A 21,685-nucleotide genomic window follows, 5' to 3' on the forward strand; every position below is an offset into this window, starting at 1 on the left:
GTGGCGTGAGTACAGGTCTACATTTTTGGGATTGTTGAGTATACGAAATATATATTATTTATTAAAAAAATATATTATTTATTCGCGGCGTATAAACTTCTGCCATTTTACCAAAGTTTGAGGCGTTCAGGTAGAAACGCCGCAATTCAATTCAAATATTTTGAGGCGTTTTTCCCTAATTACGCCGCAAATGAATGATTGATTTGAGGCGTTTTTTAACGCCGCAAATCAATACAATTCATTTGCTGCCACTCTATTTGCTGCTACGCCTAAAACGCCGCAAATCAATATAAAAGTGACGCCTCAAATCAATATTTTTCTACTAGTGTTCTCCTTCGTCTATATGTTTCCCCTGTTTTTTCCTTCATGCTGGTAACAATGTTATTGTTGTTGCCCCCTGTCTCAAATTGTTGCATAGATCACACTTGTAATACAGCCTTTGTGGATTGAGTGTTGTATCAGAGCTATGGTGGTGGGAGGTAAAAATCCCATTGATAATGATTATCTAATTTGACTTTTTTATCCCATTGAAATGTATAACTATGGTGGTGGGGTAAAAATCCCATTGATAATGATTTTGGGGAAGCAGTGTTAGTACAAGCAATAGTAAGAAGTTCGAGGATGTTGGCCAACAAATTAAAAAAAAAAATTAGCCGTACGTCAGTTTGTCAAGTACGTAGTATGTTATTAAGCAACCGATTTAGCTTGACTTTACCGCCAAATCGCCAATAGTATTGTTCATACTACTTTGGTCTCTTTTTGTTTTTTACGTTTGGTATTTTGCACGCGTTTTAACGACTAATTAATGTACATTGAGATTCCTCTATATTTTTTATTTAAACAAAACAAGTTACGTTTATTTATAATGTTTTCACTTTTATCAAAATTCTGATATTGGAAAAATAGAAAAAAAAAAAAAAAAAATTATCCAAATGGAAAAGTGTGAGAGACTAAATGACTCAATGAATTTAATTGGTTAAAATAATAATTGGACACAAATTTTGATAGAATATGAAAACATTTGTTTGATAATATAAAAGAAAATGTAAAGAACATTTTGGAACACCCAAAAAGGAAAACGTAAAGAACAAAAAGAGACGGAGGGAGTAGTCTGTTATTAAGCGACCGATTTAGCAACAGTAATTAAGTAATTTCGGAGTAGATTAAATGATGTAGACTAACAACTTATTTCATGCATCACAAAGAAGTACGGAGTATTCCGTACTTTTTATGCCTTTTTCCTTGGGATTAAGGCAAGGCACAAATACATTTGAACTTTCCTGGCATCAATTCTGTATTATTGCAACCTAATTAATGTATGAAGATTGGCGTAATTTTAATCTGAGGTAGATGAGATCTATCCCTATGTAGGACCCCTATTCTCCTAAAACTTTAACCAACTAATTTAATTAACATTATTATTGTTGGATACAATGCAAAGAATGAGTTTTAATTCTACCATTTTGTGAAAATGGGTTTTGTCCCACATTGGTAGAAATAAAAAGTGTGGATTTCAAGTCTAGTATTTAATGAAAAGTATTTATCCCACATTGAAAGGGAAAAAAAAAACACAAAATCTTGTTTAAAATGGGTGTACAATAAATTATTGTACACCAAGCCCATATTAGGCAATCCCGATTATTTGGCACGTGTGAAGTGTAATTTTTTTTTTTTTTTTTTTTTTTTTCTCTTTTGAATTGGGGGAAGTTGAACCAGATTTCATTCGTTCTTCTTTCTTCTTCGCTGTTCTCTCTTTTCTCTCTCCTCTCTCTCTCTCTTCTGCTCGATTTCTGTTGTATTTTCTTCGCGATTTCAACCGCAATTTCTCTCTTCTGCATTTCAACCGCAACTTTTTCGCGATTTCTTCTGCAATTTCTTCGCGATTTGGCTACATTTACCTCGACTGTTCATCCAGGTTAGTTTTCTACCTATTTTCTTTGATTTTTCGTATTTTGATAATTAGGTTTAATTATTTTAGTTGTTCTACTTGAATTATTCTTCGAATTATGTCGCGTTTTGTTTGTGTTGTTTCGAATTTGTATTTGTGTGTTTTGATTTAGGTTTTTCGTCAACGATCGTTTGTTTTTGCTGCAATTTTGTTCCTTTGCACATATAGCTTCTTTGCTGCGATTTTGTTCCTTTGCTGCGATTTCAATTTTGTGCTTTAATTTCTGTTATATAAATGTTAAAGTTTATAAATCTGTTAATAAGTTAAGGTTATTCACCTAATAGTGAAGAAAATTGTATTCAAAGTTGCAAGCATGTGAATCATTGAATCTGTATCAAAGTTGCAAGGTTTCTGGTGTTAAAGTTTAGGATAATTTAGTTAAAGTTGAGGATTATAGAGTTAAAGTTAGGGTTTTAGAGTTAAAGTTGAGGGTTCTAAAGTTAAAGTTTAGGAATCTGATGTTAAAGTTTAGGATAATTGAGTTAAAGTTGAGGATTATAGAGAAAGTTAGGGTTTTAGAGTTAAAGTTGAGGGTTCTAAAGTTAAAGTTTAGGATTCTGATGTTAAAGTTTAGGATAATTTAGTTAAAGTTTAGGATACTTGAGTTAAAGTTGAAGGTTTAGAGTTAAAGTTGAGGGTTCTAAAGTTAAAGTTTAGGATTCTGATGTTAAAGTTTAGGATAATTGAGTTAAAGTTTAGGATACTTGAGTTAAAGTTGAGGGTTTAGAGTTAAAGTTGAGGTTTCTAATGTTAAAGTTGAGGATTCTGTAGTTAAAGTTTAGGACAATTGAGTTAACTTTAACTGTGAATAACTTAACATTAATAGGTAGTAGTCTAACTTTCACGTTTTTACCTTTCTACAACTAAATTGAGTCTTTCAGTCTGTTTTATTTCACTGTTGTACTTTGTTGTGTTAAAGTTATAGTTTTATATAATAAAGTTATGGAAATTGGCATAAAAGTTAAGACAGTTTTCAATCATTTAAGACTTAACTTTTCTATTAATATCTTAACTTTAACAGTTAAATCTATTACTTTTATATTTACAAATTTTTCATCTAATGGGAGTTTAACTTTTGCAGTGATTTTTGACATCATTGAATTATGCCGAGAACTAAAACTGTTAACAAAAAGGAGATTTTACAAGAAGATGATGACATTCAATATCCAGATTCAGAAAATATCGAATATGATGACCCTGATGACGATGTTCTTTATGAAGATGATGAGGATGTTAATACTGATGAGGACGAGGACGAGAACAAGAACGAGGAAGAGGATGAGGATGTTAATGCTGTTTTGGTTAAACCGACAGGCAAAGGGAAGAAGAAGCCGGGAGTCATGGAGAAGAAAGTAATGGTTAAGAATGAGTTGGTTGAAATAAAAACCAAAGGGAAGAAGGCAAGGATTAAGGCTGATGTTGATGCTGATGTTCCTGTTGAATCTGATAATGATGTCCAGATGTGAGTTTTACAATTTGTTTTATTTCTCAAATTGAACTTTTCTGTGTTAAAGTTGTATTTGTGTGCCTTAAAGTTATTGAAATGATATAAAGTTAAGGACTTTGAAGTTAAAGTTGAGAATTTTGTAGTTAAAGTTAAGAATTCTGAAGTTAAAGTTAAAGTTAAGAATCCTAAAGTTAAAGTTTATGATTTTGAAATTAAAGTTATAAGGACTCTGGACTTAAAGTTGAGGATTTTGACGTTAAAGTTACGGATTTTGTAGTTAATGTTAAGAATTTTGAAGTTAAAGTTAAGATTTTTGAAATTAAAGTTAAGAATTTTAAAGTTAAAGTTAAGGATCCTAAAGTTAAAGTTTATGATTTTGAAGTTAAAGTTAAAATTTCTAAATTTAAAGTTTAAGAATTATGAACTTAAAGTTAAGGATTTTGAAGTTAAAGTTAAGGATTTTGAACTTAAAGTTGAGGATTTTGAAGTTAAAGTTAAGGATTTTGACTTTTGTTTCCTAACTTTACCTGCTAAAAGTCAACTTTTTCCTTTTAAATATTAAAGTTGTACTTATGTAGGTTAAATTTATGGTATTTGTTGTAAGTATTAAGAAATTCTTCCATCATCTGAAACCTAACTTTTACTGTTAATAACAAAACTTTAACTGCTGAAAGTCTAACTTTTACCTGTTTTACTTTTTCTCAGCTTGGACGGGGGTTGCAGTACTTCAAACATGACTACCCAGTGTAGACCAACTGCTTTGTTAGCTGTCATGCAAACATTCAATTCAAATCAAATTAAAGCTGTTTCGAAAATTCGATTCAGTTGGTTGTTATCTTTACCTACGCAAACTTCTAATTTAGATACAACATTATTTCCCTGGTTGATTGATCATTTTGATCCTGTTAGTTGGTTGTTTAAAATAGAAGCTGGAAAGGAATTCATATTTAGTCCATGTGATGTTCATGATGTGTTTCTTCTCCCATTACATTATGACAATGCTATTGTAGATAGCAGCACTAGGACTAAGGATGTAGGTTTGAAAAATCAGTGGAGAGATTACTTTCAAGTTAAAAAAAATGCAACCATTCCACTGCGTCTGTTGGAGATTAAGATGGGTGAATTAGATGAAGGCGGAGAAATGTTCAAGCGAATATTTGTGATGTTTGCATTCTCTGTTTTCTTAGCTCCTATAGCTAATAGGACTGCTGATTTGGGTTTAGTTAAAGTTCTTGAGGATGTAGATGAAATAAAGAATCTTGATTGGTGTGGATATGTCCATGAGAGACTTTGTCGAGCTATTAGGAAGTATAAAACTTCAGGCTGCCAGGGTAATGTTGGTGGTTGTTTATGGGTTTTACAAGTTGTCTATTTTCATCGCCTTCAATTTAGGGGCATTGCAGAGAGTTGTAGTCTTCCGTTGATGAAGCATTGGTCTGGTACCAAAATTCACGAAAGGCTTGTTTTGGAAACGGATTCAGCTTGCTTTGGCAGTGGTATATTAAATACTGTGACCTACCCTGTTTGTTAAAAGTTGGGTTTTGAAGAAGGTTTTGCCAAGATTTGTGGTAGGCATGATGCTGCGAATGATGATGAGAACCATATACGGTTCATTATTCCTGATGGGCATTTGTCAAATTCAGCAATTCAATCAATTGCAACTGATGTAAGTTTCTTCTCAACATTTTTATAGTTATTTCTCTTTTATTAAATTTGTTATTGTATTTTTGAAATTTGATTCTAAAGTTAAAGGTAAAGATTCTAAAGTTAAAGTTAAGGATTATGTATTTAAAGTTAAGGACTTTGATGTTAAAGTTGAGGATTTTGAAGTTAAAGTTAAGGATTCTAAAGTTAAAGTTTATGATTATGTATTTAAAGTTAAGGACTTTGATGTTAAAGTTGAGGATTTTGAAGTTAAAGTTAAGGATCCTAAAGTTAGAGTTTAGGATTCTAAAAGTTAAGGATTCTAAATCTAAAGTTCAGGATTCTGAACTTAAAGTTTAGGATTCTAAAGTTAAAGTTAAGGATTCTGAACTTAAAAGTTTAGGATTCTAAAGTTAAAGTTAAGGATTCTAAAGTTAAAGTTAAGGTTTCTGAAGTTAAAGTTAAGGTTTTAGTAGTCTAACTTTTAAGTCCAAAAGTCTAACTTTTAATTCAAAAAGTCTAACTTTTCCTGAATCTTGAAGGAAATGCATGCGGAGTTTTTGAGAATGAAGAGGAACTTGGAAATTGTTTCAAATTTTCATTTGAAACAACTTGAAGCTGTATCAGCACTGAGGCGTTGTTCATCTCCATCGCTGCCGGATGATGATTTGGATCCAAGGTATTATGCCATGATGCAAGAATTGGCTGAGATGGTAGTTTCAGTTCAGTCTATGCCAGGAGGTTTGGAGAACATATATTGTGATGGAAAACCTAATGCTATACCTCGATATGTTAGTCCAAATAAAAAGATCCAAGAAGTTCTTCATGAAATTAATGTCAATGAAATTGCTAACAAGACTGCTGTACAGTGTGAAGAACCTTGTTTTGTTGATGCTATCCCTGATCCAGCTTGGCAGACCAATGCAACTATGGAGGTTGCTGTACAGTGTGAAGAACCTCGTATTGTTGATGCTACCACTGATCCAGATCACCAGACCAATGAAGGTGCAACTTTGGAGGTTGATGTACAGCCAAGCTTATCTGAGCTGCCGGTTGCACCTCTTCCAAGTGTTGAACCTCTTCCAAGTGTTCACCCTCTTCCTAGTGCTGAAACTACTTCAAAAAGATTAAAAGTTTACGATCCTACTGTCGGTTATCATTCCATTATACACTCTTCTTTCTGTAATGGCAAGGCTAAAATTGGAATTCCATGTGGTAAGGTTAACACTGAACCATTCCTTGTCGGACATTTCATGCGTTTCTACAAGAGGAACATGAAACGTTTGCCTGAGTTGTATCAAGAAGTTGCTGATTATTGCCTTCTGGATGATCCTATCGTAGTGAATGCAGAGTAAGTCTTTTAATTGTTTTATATAATGTAACTTAATTTTGACCAAGTGAAGGGTAATACATTGTCCTAACTTTAAGTACAAAAGGCATAACTTTAACTTAATAAAGCTTAACTTTGATTTTTTTCTTTTTTTTAGGGAAACTTTGGTCTGGTTTGATACCGTACATATGATAGAAAAAGAGGATATGTTGTCACTTGCTGAAGATCAAGAGATCTATCTGTCTATTATTGAGTGTTGGGCGTTAATGATAAATGCAAATGAAATGCAGAATGCCTCACCGCCTTCAAAATTCTGTTTTGGTGTCCGCCAAAGTGTGAGTTTCTTAAATTGTGTAGTAGTTTAGTAAAAGTTAACGTATTTTTAGGAAATGTTTGTGTTGTACTAATTTTTTTGTTTTCTCTTGTAGGAAATTTTGGAAAATCTTTGGCAAGATTCAACTGACGAGGCTGCTATGGATCAGCTTCTGGCTTGTTGGAAAGAGTGGATTGATGTTCACAACTCTGGCTTTGACATCAGCTGTGTTGATCTGGTCAGTTATTACTTGTGCATCACCTCAAAATTTCATTAAGGATTTTAAAGTTAAAGTTAAGGATTATAACGTTAAAGTTTAGGCATCTGTTGTTAAAGTTTAGGATTCTTAATTTAAAGTTAAGTTTTTTGAAGTTAAAGTTTAGGATTCTAAAAAAGTTATTGTTTTTGAAGTTAGAGTTTAGGATAATTGAGTTAAAGTTGAGGGTTTTAAAGTTAAAGTTTAGGATTCTGTAGTTAAAGTTTAGGCATCTGAAATTAAAGTTTTGGATTCTGAAGTTATTGTTAAGTTTTCTGAAGTTAAATTTTAGGAATCAAAAGTTAAAGTTAAGGTTTCTAAAGTTAAAGTTCAGGATAATTTAGTTAAAGTTGAGGATTTTAGAGTTAAAGTTGAGGGTTCTAAAGTTAAAGTTTAGGATTCTGTAGTTAAGTTTAGGCATCTGAAGTTAAAGTTTTGGAGTCTAAAGTTATAATTAAGGTTTCTGAACTTAAAGTTTAAGATTTTAAAGTTAAAGTTTAGGCATTTGAAGTTAAAGTTAAGGTATCCAAAGTTAAAGTTTAGGCATTTGCAGTTAAAGTTTACTTTCAGTAGTTTAAGTTTTGTTTTTGTGTATCTATTAACATCACAATATGTTTTGTTTTTGTAGGTTTTTGTTCCTTTTTTTCGAGAACGCCACTTTTTCCTATTTTTGTTGAATTTGAAAACCAAAACAATGCAACACGTGGACAATCTTGTGTATGATGAAGCTCAAATCATTGACTTGGAAAATTTTTCAACAACTCTGGTAATTACCTCTAGTGAATTTAAGAATGTTAAATTACCGGTTCAACTTTCTTTTTTCTGTTACAAACCAATAAATGTGTTTAATATTGTTTTCAGTGTGATCTCCTGGGTAGTTTCCTTGATGATAGAGGGCATAATCATGAAGGTGATATTGGAACATACCCCATGGAGGAGGTTGAGTTTGATTGGAAGACTACGAAAGGTAGTGACCTTGATTGTGGAATTTATACGAAGATTAGTATGTTGACATTTGAAGGAATCAAATGTAGGTGTCCTGATTTGAAAGTGGTTAGATTTTTTCGAATCATAACTTTTAAGTCAAAATTCCTAACTTTTACTGCAATTTGCTTAACTTTTATAAGTCTTATTTATTTTCGAACTTTAAAATGATGTTGATAATGTTTTTCTTTTTGTTTACAAACAATACAGCCTCGTAAAAGGATTGTTATGCGTGCCGAAATATGTGCCACACTTGTGTTATCAGACATGAATGACAAACGGGCAGAAGTTCTCAAGAATGTTGCTGATTTCAGTTCCAAACGAGAAACAGTCCTTCCAGATGTGATAAGCAGGAGAAAGAAAAAATTGGCAGATGAAAGGAAAGCTGAGAAGTTGAAGAAAGAAGAAGCAAAAAAGTTGAAGGAACTTGAAAAGAAAGCCAACGGGAAATATCTAGCAGAGGAGAATGCCAATGAGAACGAGCAACCATAGGACACTGTCAAAGAGAAACATCAGATGCAGGAGAATGACAATGAGGCAGAGGGCAACAAAAAACCGTTGAAGATTTTTATTTCAAGAAGACATCTGAAAAGGAATGTAACAGATCCATTTGATGTTGTAGAACCACCAGAGAAAAAGCAAATTCTTCACAAACGGGCAACAAAGAAACCTACAGCGTGAAATTTTAATATTAGGTTAACTTTAAGTACAATAATCTTAACTTTTACATTTTCACAAAAATATTTCTCTAGAGTATAATGCCTTTTTGTGTATGTTCGTCATATAATATTAGTTTTTGGTGATGTTCAGTAGAACTTAGAAATATGTATTTAAAGTTGTTGGTTCTGTTCAGTTTCTGAAGTTAAAGTTTAGGATAATTTAGTTAAAGTTGAGGGTTATTAAGTTAAAGTTTAGGATTCTGTTGTTAAAGTTTAAGCATCTGAAGTTAAAGTTTTGGAGTCTGAAGTTATAATTAAGGTTTCTGAACTTAAAGTTTAAGATTTTAAAGTTAAAGTTTAGGCATTTGAAGTTAAAGTTAAGGTATCCAAAGTTAAAGTTTAAGATTCTGAATTTAAAGTTTTTAAGTTTTTAATTTGTGTATATTTAAAGTTGTTGATTTATGCTTAAAGTTAAGATTATCTTAATTAAAGTTAGCCCTGTTATTGTTATAATTAAGAAAATCTAATAATAGTTTATCTAACTTTTATTACAAAAAGTGTAACTTTAAGTACAAAACTCTCAACTTTAAGTATAATATTGGTTTTGGGTATATTACTTCAATTCTTCATTGTACGTTAAGTATCCATGTCAGACCCTCGAAACTCCAACATGGTTTCAAACACTTTGAAACTTGGACACTGAACACGTATCCAAGTCAGTCCAAGTAACATGGGTTTTGGCGATGTTTAGTAAATGTTACGTAACATATTAGAAGTTGTTAACTTTATGCTAAAAGTTAAGCAAATATAACTCAACTTTTACTGCATCAAGCCTGACTTTTAATATATAAATCTCAACTTTTATATTTTTGAACAAAAGACAGATTAAAAGATATATACACTTCCGGTAAATATCATACTTCACTAAATTTTAATGCATATATTCAAACTTTCAATGTAAAGACAAACTCACAAAGTTCTCAAGTCTAATCAACTTTAACTTCAGAATCTTAAACTTTAACTTCATAAACCTTAACTTTAACTTTAATAAAAATTTAAATCTATTTTTGATAAGAAACATTAAAAGAATCAAAATAATCTCAAATTTGGAGTTATTGTTCCAAAGTCTGCTGTTGGAGGCGCTGCAGTTTTTCCCTTCTTCTTTTTGACAAGCGGTCCTCGTGGTCTTTTGTTCCTTCCTTTTGTTGTGCAACGTTCAAGATCCAACACCATAGGAGGTTCAGTTGCTGTGTTTGTTGCAGGTTCAGAACTTGTTGCTTGTTGTACACTTGTATCACTTGTTGTTGTTGCATGAGTACCTACAAACATTTAACATACTGTACCATAACTTTTACTTATAAAACACAAACTTTTACATATAAAACCTAAACTTTTACTTATAAAATTGCAAGTTTTACATATTTTCCTTTTTAAGCTAATGTGAGTTCCAATCTGTTTTTATTTGACACATTAAAGATTTTTTGGTTTAAAGTTGTAGTTCTGTAGGTTAAAGTTATGAAATTTGTTCTAAAGTTAAGACAGACTTTCGTCATCTCTAACTTAACTTTAACAGTGAATATCTTAACTTTTACCAAAAAACAATTAACTCTTACCTGCTGGTGCTGAGTTTGTTTCATATGCTGCTGTTGCACTTGTTTCAGGTGCTACTGTTGCACTTGTTTCAGGTGCTGCTGTTGCACTTGTTTCTGTGGTTGAAGCGTCTTCAGTGTTTGAAACATTTAATGATGCTAGAAGTTCATCAACCAGAGACACACTAGCGGCATAACCATCCTCCATAAGGGTTCTTGTCTCCTCATTTGACTGGCTTTTCAAGATAAGGTTGTAGTATTTCCTAGCCATGGTTTGGCGCCAAGGTGTGTGCTGCACCTCTTCTGGTTTTTCATTTTCTAATTTGTTCCAAACCGATGACTTGGCAGATTTTGTCCACCTCTTTTTGATGTACTGTTCTGGAATCCTATTAACCGAATGAAGGTGCAATATCCTAATGCAGTGGTAGCACAACCATCCCGAAGCTTCAAAGTTTTTACACGTACATGATACTGTCTGGCTCTCGTGGATGTATGTTACTCTCTGTGCAGACCAAGGTTCTTCATCAATGGACACAACATAGAACTCAGTATTTTCTGCATTAGTAGTAGCATATTTTAAAGTTAGGAAAATCAATATAAAAGTTAGCCCTGGTGTACTTAAAGTTATGAAACTTAATTTTCAGGTTACATAACTTTTAAAACAAAAAACCTAACTTTAACTTCAGAATTCTAAACTTTAACTTCAGATGCCTAAACTTTAACTTCAGAATCTTAAGTTTTAAAACAAAAAACCTAACTTTAACTTTTTACTTAAAGTTATGAAATTATGTATAAAAGTTAGCCCTGGTGAAGTAAAAGTTAATAACCTTTATATTTCAGTTTATCAACTTTTAATAAAAAGGCATAACTTTTACAGTAAAAAGACTAACTTTATAATTTTTCAAAAATGGAAACTTTAATTTCTGATATTTAACTTGTTTCCAAATTAATTTTGCTGTTGTTGCAATTGAATATCCAAATTCCTCCTCAAAGTCTCTGAATAGTGACAACGTGTAAACTTCTGATGCATGTTTTAGAAATCCAGATAGTGGTAAAGCCGAGGATGGAACTGATTTACTACAAGAGAATTCAGCTTGCTTTTCTGTACTTCTCCAACGCTGTATTGTACCTTTGAACAATCTATAGAAATCAGTTAAAATTGTTGTTCTGTTTGCTCTAAATCCGATGGCGTGATTAGTGCTTTCACTTCGTTGTGAAGACAAAATCCCAGCTGAAAAGAAGTCTTTGCTTAGCGCAGGGCACCATTTTTCTCTCAAATCGTATACATTTGTAAACCACTCTTCCCCTATCAGCTCATATTGTTGCAGCATTGATCTCCAATTGGTTTCAAATTCAACTACTGTGACACACTTATATAAGCAATAGTTGAATGTCTTCTTAAAAGTTGGATCTCGTTTCAATGCCCCAAATCTGGTAATAGCATTCTGATGCAAATGCCATACACATAATCTGTGTCTTGAATCTGGAAAAACCTGCATATACAACCCAATCTTAAAAGTTGAGATTTTTGAAGTTAAAGTTAAGAATATTGAAGTTAAAGTTAAGAATTTTAAAGTTAAAGTTAAAGTTAAGGATCCTAAAGTTAAAGTTAAGGATTCTAAATTTAAACTTTAGGATTCTAAAATTAAAGTTAAGATTTCTAAATTTAAAGTTAAGGATTCTGAACTTAAAGTTAAAGGTTTTGAAGTTAAAGTTAAGGACTATGTACTTAAAGTTGAGGAATATGAAGTTAAAGTTAAGGACTCTGAAAAGGATAAATCTTGGATTTTTACCTGATTGATGACATTGTTCATTGCTGCATATTGATCTGTAAAGATTGATATTGGACTTTTTCCTCCCATTGACTTTTTGAAAGTTTGTAGAAGCCACACAAACGACTCAATCTTTTCATCTCCTATGAATGCACAACCAAACATGCAATTGTTCCAGTGGTTGTTTATTCCTACTATTGGAGCACAAATTAGGTTATACCTGTTTGTTCTATAGGTTGTGTCAAAAACCACTATATCTCCAAAAATTCCATAGTCTTCCATCATCATAGAGTCCCTCCAAAACAAACTCCTTAATTTGCCTTTTTCATCCAATCTAAATCTAAAAAAGAAGTTTGGGTCACCTTCAAGCTCTAAACACATTATGTCAGTTACTGCTTGTGCGTCACCTCCTTCTATTTGCTTCATTTTTAACCTCGTGCAGTAATTTAGATGGTCTTTCTTCGAGTGTCCTAAATTTTCTTCACCTCCAGCTTCAATTGCCATATAGTTAAAGGAAGCCATGGATGATAGACCTGTCAGTTGAGCATAAAAGAATGTAAATAAAATAATAGTTTAGACAAAATGTTTAACTTTACTCAACTTTTACTTCTCCAGACCTGACTTTTAGTACAAAAAGGCTAACTTTAACTTTTAAAACTTTAATTGTCAATAACTTAACTTTAACACCTTAGAGTTAATTTCTGTGTTAAAGTTGTTGTTATTTAGGTTAAAGTTAAGGAAATTGTTGTCAAAGTTAAAAACAGTCTTCATTCTACTCTAACCTAACTTTTACTTTAAAAAGCTTAACTTTAACTTTTAAAACTTTAATTGTCAATAACTTAAATTTAACACCTTATAGTTAATTTCTGTGTTAAAGTTGTTGTTATGTAGGTTAAAGTTAAGGAAATTGTTGTCAAAGTTAAAGACAGTTCTCATTCTACTCTAACCTAACTTTTACTTTAAAAAGATTAACTTTAACTGAGATGAGTGTGACTTTCATATTTCCACGTTTTTTCATCTTAGAAGGTGATTGCAGTAACACAAGGATGAGTATCAAAACAATAACTTTTACACAGAACATAAAAGTTTAACTATCAAAATGTAACTATTACCAGATTTTTGCATAGTTTCAATTGCCTCCCTCTTCTCTTCCGTTATTTGCCTTTCAAATCTATGCAAGTAGTGCCATTGACTTCTAGTTAAATCATGGTTGTGCATTATCACATGATTAACAACCTCATATCTGCCTTCAGAATTCATTTTCACTCTCAAGCAAGCCCTACATTGAGTTCTCGTGATCGAAACTTGCCTTGGTTTTCTCTCTTTTTTGGGCACTACAGGAACAACTGTTTGCACTTTTGTCTTTTTGTTCTTTCCATTGTTTGTTACTCCTGCTGCTGAACAAACATATGTCTTTTCAAGCACGATTCTTGTCCCAACTTTGAATCTCGTGTTTCCTTTCCTTATGGAAAATCCAACCGCACTAGCATGTTTTTGGTAGAAACCTAGCAGTTCCTCCACTGTTTCGGCAGTGTATCCCATCTGTGTTCCAACAATATCTTGATCCGGTTCTGTTATTGCAATTACTACAAATCAGCAGAAATTTTTATTATTAAACCCTAACTTTTACGCATAATACTATAACTATTATTAAAACAAGGCCAACATTTATTAAAACAAGTTTAACTTCTATGCATAGAACTTTAACTTTTACTAAAACAAGGCTAACTTTTACTAAAACAAGCATAACTTTTACGTATAAAACTATAACTTTTACTCTGAAAACCTCAACTTTAACTTTGATATCTGTAACTTTTTCAAACACCAATACTTCAGCCAAACCAACACATTTACCTAACTTTAACAGGAATATCCCTAACTTTTACATTTATAACCATAACTTTAACTTCAAACATATAATTAATTATTCATACCTTCAGAATCAGAAATAATATCTTGTTCTTCAGCTTCCATTGCCTCCTCTTCTTCACGTTCCTGTGCCAAAGCATTGTTTTCGATGCAATTGTAGAGAACGTCCTCCATTGTTGCATCTTGAATATCAGGTTCAACAGGAACTTGAATTGTTTGAGTGGATTGAATCACACTCCTAATTAGGTTTTCCATTAGATATTGATTTCACAATTTCGATTGAATCACAATTCCTAATTAGGTTTTCAATTTCGATTTCGATTGCGTTTCTTCCTTTTCTTCAGTTTGGATTTCAATGTCCTTCTTCCTTCTTCCTTCTCGTTTTCGACCGTTTTTGTTCTTTCTCTCTCCTATTTCTATCGATTTCGATTGCGTTCTTCTTCCTTCCCTCTTCCTTCCTTCCTTCTCGATTTCGATCGTTTTTTTCTGCGATTTACGTTCTGAGTTTTTTTCTCTCTCCTCTTCTTTCTTTCTTTGCGTGATTTGTCTGCGCGTTGTGTTTTATCCGGTTCACACGTGTGACAACTTGGTGCACATTAATATTAATGTGCACCTGTTGCACACAAGACCTTTTGAAAAAAAAAGGATGTTTCCCTTCTTTAAATATGGGGAAGTGTTATTTATACTTCCCCTAGTGGTTTTGGGCTAGAAGGGGGCATCCCCATGCGCGCATTGCCGTTGTCCGGCCGGTTCGGGTCGTGTTATAATTAGGTTTTGGGAGCGACGTGTTAAATCTTGGGGGGCATCGTCATTTCCGATTGTACCATAGTCAGGACGAATTTTGTTTTCAAGACAGTGTTTTATAGCACGTCGCAACTTCACATACATCAAAATTCGGCCCACATTTTCTTATCATTTTCGAATTTTACAGCACTATTTCCTACAACTATAAGAGATTGTTTATTACATGTACGTTAATTGACACTAATTTGGATCAGCCTAAAACATGACACGACCCAACACAAGTTTTATTGCCAAGGCCGTATTTTAGTTGGGGTATTGAAAAAATTGTCCATCTTCGAGATAGGGTTATCATGACTCAACTTCTGTTCTTTTTACTGCAAATTGTGACTCATTGCAACTCCAATATTTTTGCAAGTAGCCGTGCTACTAATTTAAAAAATAAAAGCTGGTAATTAAGCTAATGAAATGAATATCAGGGTAAGATAATCAACTTAATTAACCATTAACTTATCGATCATAGGTTTAAGCATTTAAAAAAAGTCCAAAAACATCAATAATTCATGCACATAGCACAATAAAGTTAGAGAGATGTCTAGAGAGAGAGGGAGCACGGAGTTTCAGAGAGAGAGTGCAAGATCCATGGATTATGGTACAGAGAAGAAAACCAAAACCCAACCTCACTCAGACCTCAGCCTCTAGGACATGCTTCATAGATTTTCTCCCCCCTTCCATCTCCAGAGACTTCATCTACAATATCTTCAAACCATATGGTTCCATCTCCAACATAATCATCCCATTCCATATGAGAGAAAACCGCAGGCACCGATACGCTTTCGTTCAATACCATTCGCCAGCATCCATGTCCAAAGCCATTGTTGGTGAGAATGGTAGGTTTCTCGGTAACTTCTGTCTAAAGGTATACTCGGCCAAGCACGACTCTCCACCTCCCCTGAAATCCATAGGTACCAATCATCAACACCGCCCTTCCCCTAAACCTATTCATGCCATCACCAAGCCCGCAACCCGGGATACAAGATCTTACAAGGAATCAGTAGCCAACCTCCCCCCTTATCATCAAAAGCCTACCCAAAATCCCCCTACCAACAAAAAACCAAATCCAATCCCCTCTCCTTTATCCCATGATTTTGTTGAACCCCAACAAAAAACCACGGTTGGTATGCCATTTCAAGAACCCGATCTCATTCCGGACTGTATCGCATACGAACCAAGCCCTCACAGAAGAATGAGCTCTAGAGTTCTCGGCGAGGATGTTGAAAGAATCAGAGATTCCATCTCAATTGGCGAAGTGGATGGGGATTGTGTGGGTTCCATTCAAGGCAGGAAGTGTGATGACAAAAAAGAGCTTTTTGACAGAAGTGTGATTGCAACAGCCGCCTCGTCACTCTCATCCAATCAAATCCTAAACCACATTCTCGCAGAAGGAGTTAATTCTCTAACAATCAAACCTATGGGGGGAGTCCTCCACCTAATCATCTTCGAGTCCCCGGAAGACAAAAAAGTAATGCTGGAAAGTAAATGGCTTGATAGATGGTTCAATGATTTAAGAAATGTCAACTGCACAGTTGCCTCTCTATGGAAGGAAACATGGCTAAGCGTCTATGGCGTCCCTCTGGCGGGATGGGGGTACGAAAACTTTTACGATATTGGATGCATCTTTGGTACGGTGATTTCGGTGGACTACTCAAATTTCGATTGTGCAAAAATTCTAGTGATAACGGATTGTCTGTTCACGATAAACTGTAAATTGTTGATAAATATTGATGGGAAACCTTTCAAAGTCAACATCTCGGAGGATAGGAAACTGGTGATACCAGAACCAAGCCCAACAATTAACCAAAATATCCCTCATCCGACCACCAACTCGATATCTCCATCCTCGAGTGATACCTCCAACAATGGTGACAACGGCTCAACGCGGCGGTCAGAATCCCTGAACTCAGGAGTCAAAGATGACTCAGCGCCTGCCTCGGTCTTTCAAAATGCATCCCCCCTTAACTCAGTAACCGAGGCTGACACAAAATCAGCATGGGGCGGCTCACCAATCATTAATGACAATACCATGAACCCACTCAATAAATATTTCTCCATTTCCCCAAAACAACATTCTGACCCCCCCCCATCTCAATATTCAGCCCAACCAGCCACCCTAGTTCCGTGATTCCCAATAATTGGGCCAACAACTCTCCCCTCCATGACCCAATCGAAAATGTCGATCCAAAACCCCATATCCATGTTCAAATCTCTGACCCAAACCTCCATGACCCAACTCAAATCCATGAACCTAACCTCTCACCCACCATCATATCAAACAGATTCATCCCCCTCATTAGGCCCAAAAAATCCTCCTCTTCCAGTTCTTCGTCCCTACTTGGGCCGATCTTTCCCCCGGGCTTCGAACATGCCATCTCACCCACTTCAAAACTGTTCCATGAAAGAAAGCGCACTCGCCGATTGCGAAAAAGGAAAGCCAAGGGCAAGGGTCTTGCCAATCTAGAACTCACATTAAAGGGTCAAAACTTGTCGTGCCCACCTCAATGTGTCCCTCGGACGATCACCACCGATGACATTCTCCTATTGGCGTCCAAAATTGGAATGAATTTTGATGGGCCTTCATCAGAACTGCGTGAAAGAATCACACACATTTTTTATCAACAAGCCCAAAATTGGGAGGCTAATCTCAATTGAGAATCACTCATCTCATACCCTTCCTATTATTATCATGATCATACTTTCATGTAATATAAGGGGCTTGGGAGCCCGCATCAAACAATCCATGCTCAGAAAAGCTATCAACTCTCATCAACCTTGGTTTGTCTTTATCCAAGAATCCAAGTTAGAGTCCATAAACCCCAAACTTGCAACCTCAATCTGGAAAAATCCAATGGTAAATTGGATCATTAGCCCATTAGTTGGGAATTCAGGCGGCCTAATCTCCTTCTGGGACTCGACCTATTTCTCGTTGCAATCCTCAATAACGGGCCGTAATTGGATTGCACTCGTCGGATCTTTTCCAGCCTTAAAATTCCAGTGTTTTCTTCTCAACATATATAATCCATGTCTTGCAAGTGAGAGAGAGTTAGTCTGGGATGAATTGCAGAAGTTATAGGAATCTCTCAAATTACCTTGTTTAATCATCGAAGATTTTAACGAGGTGTTGTCCTCCCTAGACAGAGGGAGCCAAACTTTGATACTAACAACTCAAACTTTTTCCAATCTTTTTTGCAGGAATTACAGTTGATAGAAATTCCGTTGAACAATGGGTGGTTTACTTGGCATCGAGGGGCATCGAAGAGCAAATTGGACCGGCTATTTGTAAACAATGAATGGCTGGCCCAGTTCCCCTCTCTATCTGTTTCCTCTCTCAAACGGTCGATGTCCGACCATTGCCCCCTGCTGGTTCGAACTAACATCAAGAATTGGGGTCCTCGTCCGTTTCGGTTCCAAAATTGTTGGCTCTCCCATCCTGGTTGTTTAAAAGCCATCAAAGTGGCGTGGAACCAAAGCACTCACGTTCCATTAATTGAGAAACTACAAGCTGTTAAACTATCACTCAAGGCCTGGAATAAGGCTGAATTTGGGAACATTGATGAACATATAGCCTCATGTGAATCCAAGATACACACAATCGACTCTGCAACAAACACTAGATCACTCATTGACTCTGAGATCACTGACCGCAAATCCCTCCAAATTGACCTATGGAACTGGTGCAAAAGAAAAGAAGTGTATTGGGCTCAGAACTCCTGTGTTAAATCGCTGAAGGAAGGAGATAAAAACACGAAATATTTCCACACAATAGCCTCAATTAGAAGAAGGCGCAACAGTATAGAATCTCTGGTTATAAATGGAAGAAAAATTGAGGACCCCGTGGCAATCAAAAGAGAAGCGGTATCATACTTTCAGAACATTTTTTGGAAGAACACACCACTCGTCCCACGTTCTCGGGACTAGAATTCAAAACTCTGAGTGAGGATCAAAGAAAACTGCTAACATCACCTTTCTCACATGAGGAAATTGACATGGCTGTCCAATCTTGCAACGGCGACAAGGCCCCCGGGCCGGACGGTTTTAACTTCAAATTCATTAAAGCATCATGGGAGATAATCAGGGATGAAGTTTATGATTTGGTGACCAAGTTCTGGTCATCCGCGAGCCTTCCCCATAACTGCAACAATGCATTCATCGCTTTGTTGCCAAAGATAGACAATCCAGAAGGCTTCAAAGACTATAGGCCCATTAGCATGGTGGGCTGCATTTACAAGATTATCACAAAGATCCTCTCAAAGCGGCTGCAAGCAGTGATGAACTCCCTAATTGGCCCAAATCAGTCTTCCTTTATTAAAGGAAGACAAATTCTGGACGGAGCCCTTATTGCCAGCGAGTTAATCGACTCATGAAGATACCATAAATCAAAAGCTATCATTCTGAAAATCGACTTTCACAAAGCGTTCGATAGTATTTCATGGAGTTTTCTTGATTGGGTCCTTCTCCAAATGTCCTTCCCCCCTAAATGGAGAGAATGGATAAGGCTTGCGTGATGTCAGCCTCGGCCTCAATACTAGTAAATGGATCTCCAACACATCCATTCAAGCTAAGTCGGGGTCTCCGACAAGGAGACCCACTCTCGCCTTTTCTGTTTAACCTGATTGTTGAGACACTCAACCTTGTAATTCGCAAGGCCATCTCAATGAACCTATGGCAGGGAATCAATGTTGGAAGAGGGGGCATCAGTATCTCACACCTACAATACGCGGACGACACAATCATCTTCTGTCCGCAAAACATTGATTATCTTCTAAATATCAAAGGAGCATTGATTCTGTTTCACCTAGCCTCTGGCCTTCAAGTCAATTTCCACAAATCGTCAATACTGGGAATCAATGTGGATGATGAGTGGTTATTGGAGGTGGCAAATTCCCTTCTATGCACAGTTGGAAAATTTCCATTCACGTACCTTGGTTTACCTATTGGAGGTAACATGTCTCAAACCAAGTTATGGAAGCCAATTATTGATAACATGGCAAAGAAATTGGCTTCTTGGAAAGGCAGCCTATTGTCAATAGGCGGGAGGCTCACACTCATCAAGTCTTCTCTATCGAGCCTCCCTTTGTATTATATGTCCAACTTCCCCATCCCAATGGGGATCATTGCGGAAATTGTAAAAATCCAACGAAAGTTCTTCTGGTGCGGGACAACCGATCGTAAAGGCATTCCATTAGTTGCTTGGAGTACTATGCAACTGCCAAAGGCCTATGGTGGACTTAACATTGGCAATCTTCATCATCGGAACCTCGCATTACTTTTCAAGTGGTTATGGCGTTTTTTGAATGAACCAAACGCCTTGTGGAGGCAGGTAGTACAAAATAAATACAAATACGATGCTCCTCTTTTGTTAAATGAGATACAGATGCCCAAGAAAGGTGGTGCGTGGAAGTCTTTGTGCGCGGCTCTCCTGCGCAACGTTGCTGCAAAAAACCTGATTATAAACAACACAAGGAAACAGATTGGAAAGGGTACTTCTACATTGTTTTGGCATGAATTATGGATAGGCGAATGCACGTTAAAATCAAAGTTCCCAAAGCTGTTTAGGCTAACCTCCTAGCCAAACGGTACGGTATCCTCTTTTGGATTTTGGAACGGAAGTAAGTGGGAGTGGGCCTTTTCGTGGAACAGGGACTTCAGGCCAAACGATTCAATTGAATGGCACAACCTCATCCTATTGCTTGACCGAGTTCATTTCAATCCAGAGATTGCAGACTCATACATATGGTGTTCACATAAGGCAGGGGTATTCTCTGTCAAATCCTTTTCATTCGAGCTCGCAAAAACATCAGCAACAACTCATATTGCTCCCATCAAGGGGCTATGGAGGGGGCTTGTTCCTCATCACATCGAACTATTCTCATGGTTCGCACTACTTGGTAAACCAATACAAAGGAAAAACTTGCTCACTTAGGAGTCATTCCAATCTCGAAAACTCAATGTGTTCTATGTGGCACTAATAAGGAAGACTCTAATCACCTATTCTTACATTGTCCATTTTCACATAGCCTATGGTGTTGGTGGCTAAAAATATGGGGTCTTCATTGGCCTTTTGCATCTGATTTATGTGATGTATTCCAACAATGGGTCCCTCATTTCAAAGGGGCTTTCTTCAAGAAAGTATGGCTCTCTAGCTTCTCGATTATCATTTGGATAGTTTGGAATGAGAGGAACACGAGAATCTTCAAACAGAAATCCGCAACTATATCTCAATTAGAAGTGTTAGTCCTTCTCCGATTAAGCTGGTGGATAAAGGGGTGGGGGGACCCCTTCCCGTACAACTCCAACGAGGTGCTAAGAAATCCGACTTGTCTTCGTTGGTGCTCCACAAGTGTTGGCACCAGACCAGGTAACTCATCCCCAATTCTGGATATGTGGTCTTCTCCTGGTGAATATGTCCTGAAATGGAACGTTGATGCGTCCTTCCATCCTTCCCTTCGGAAAGCAGCCATTGGTGGTGTTCTCCGCGACTCTCAAGGGAAATTCTTAGCACTTTTCTCCTCGCCTATTCCCTGTATGGAGATAAACCTTGCGGAAGTTTTTGCTATCCAAAGAGCCATACAAATTTCTTTAAGCAACAACAACATCAACACACTCAATCTGCTTATTGAATCGGACTCCGCAAATGCTGTAAAGTGGTGTAAGGATAAGGAGGGAGGGCCTTGGAATATACACTTCATATTAAACTTCATCCGAAACTCCGCAACAACCCATAACATCATCATCAGTTACAAGAGCCGTGCCTCAAATTCAGTTGCAGATTGCCTTGCGAAACAAGGACTCAGCAGATTAGATAATTTCATTGCTTGGGTTTGATTGTAAGAACCAAGATAGAATTCGCATATAGCCTAATATAGTTTGTAACTGAAGCTGGGCTTTAAATGCTCAAACTCTTTAAATAAAAATTCCCAATTATCAAAAAAAAATTAACTTATCGATCACCAAAAAAATCATATTATTGTACTACTTTCTCCGTTTCTTTTCGTTCTTTATATTTGGCTTTTTGCACGTTTATTAACGACTAATTAATATGCATTGAGATTCCTCTATTTTTTTAAAATAAGGAT

At 35.8% G+C, this 21,685-nt stretch overlaps 1 protein-coding gene across 1 annotated transcript; it reads right to left on the reverse strand.

The window, feature by feature from the left end:
* Positions 1 to 9,670: 9,670 nt before the first annotated feature.
* On the reverse strand, positions 9,671 to 14,066 carry LOC110776785 (protein FAR1-RELATED SEQUENCE 5-like). Its single transcript, XM_056832504.1, has 6 exons — positions 13,877 to 14,066; positions 13,055 to 13,528; positions 11,964 to 12,475; positions 11,300 to 11,663; positions 10,195 to 10,725; positions 9,671 to 9,900 (listed from the first exon to the last, which is right to left on the reverse strand). The coding sequence occupies exons 1-6, from the start codon at positions 14,064 to 14,066 to the stop codon at positions 9,671 to 9,673; spliced, it is 2,301 nt and encodes a 766-aa protein (XP_056688482.1).
* Between the last annotated feature and the right edge of the window lie 7,619 nt (positions 14,067 to 21,685).

The sequence above is a fragment of the Spinacia oleracea genome, chromosome 6 (genome assembly GCF_020520425.1).
Source record: "Spinacia oleracea cultivar Varoflay chromosome 6, BTI_SOV_V1, whole genome shotgun sequence".
Taxonomy (NCBI): domain Eukaryota; kingdom Viridiplantae; phylum Streptophyta; class Magnoliopsida; order Caryophyllales; family Amaranthaceae; genus Spinacia; species Spinacia oleracea.

Bases quoted from the DNA above. Each gene is read 5' to 3' on its own strand.
- LOC110776785 (XM_056832504.1), bottom strand. From the start codon at position 14,066: ATGGAAAACCTAATTAGGAGTGTGATTCAATCCACTCAAACAATTCAA. The intron at 10,726-11,299 runs GTACAATACAGC...CTACTAATGCAG, and splicing joins TTTCTATAGATTGTTCAAAG to AAAATACTGAGTTCTATGTT. The intron at 9,901-10,194 runs GTAAGAGTTAAT...AAATGTTTGTAG, and splicing joins AACAAACTCAGCACCAGCAG to GTACTCATGCAACAACAACA.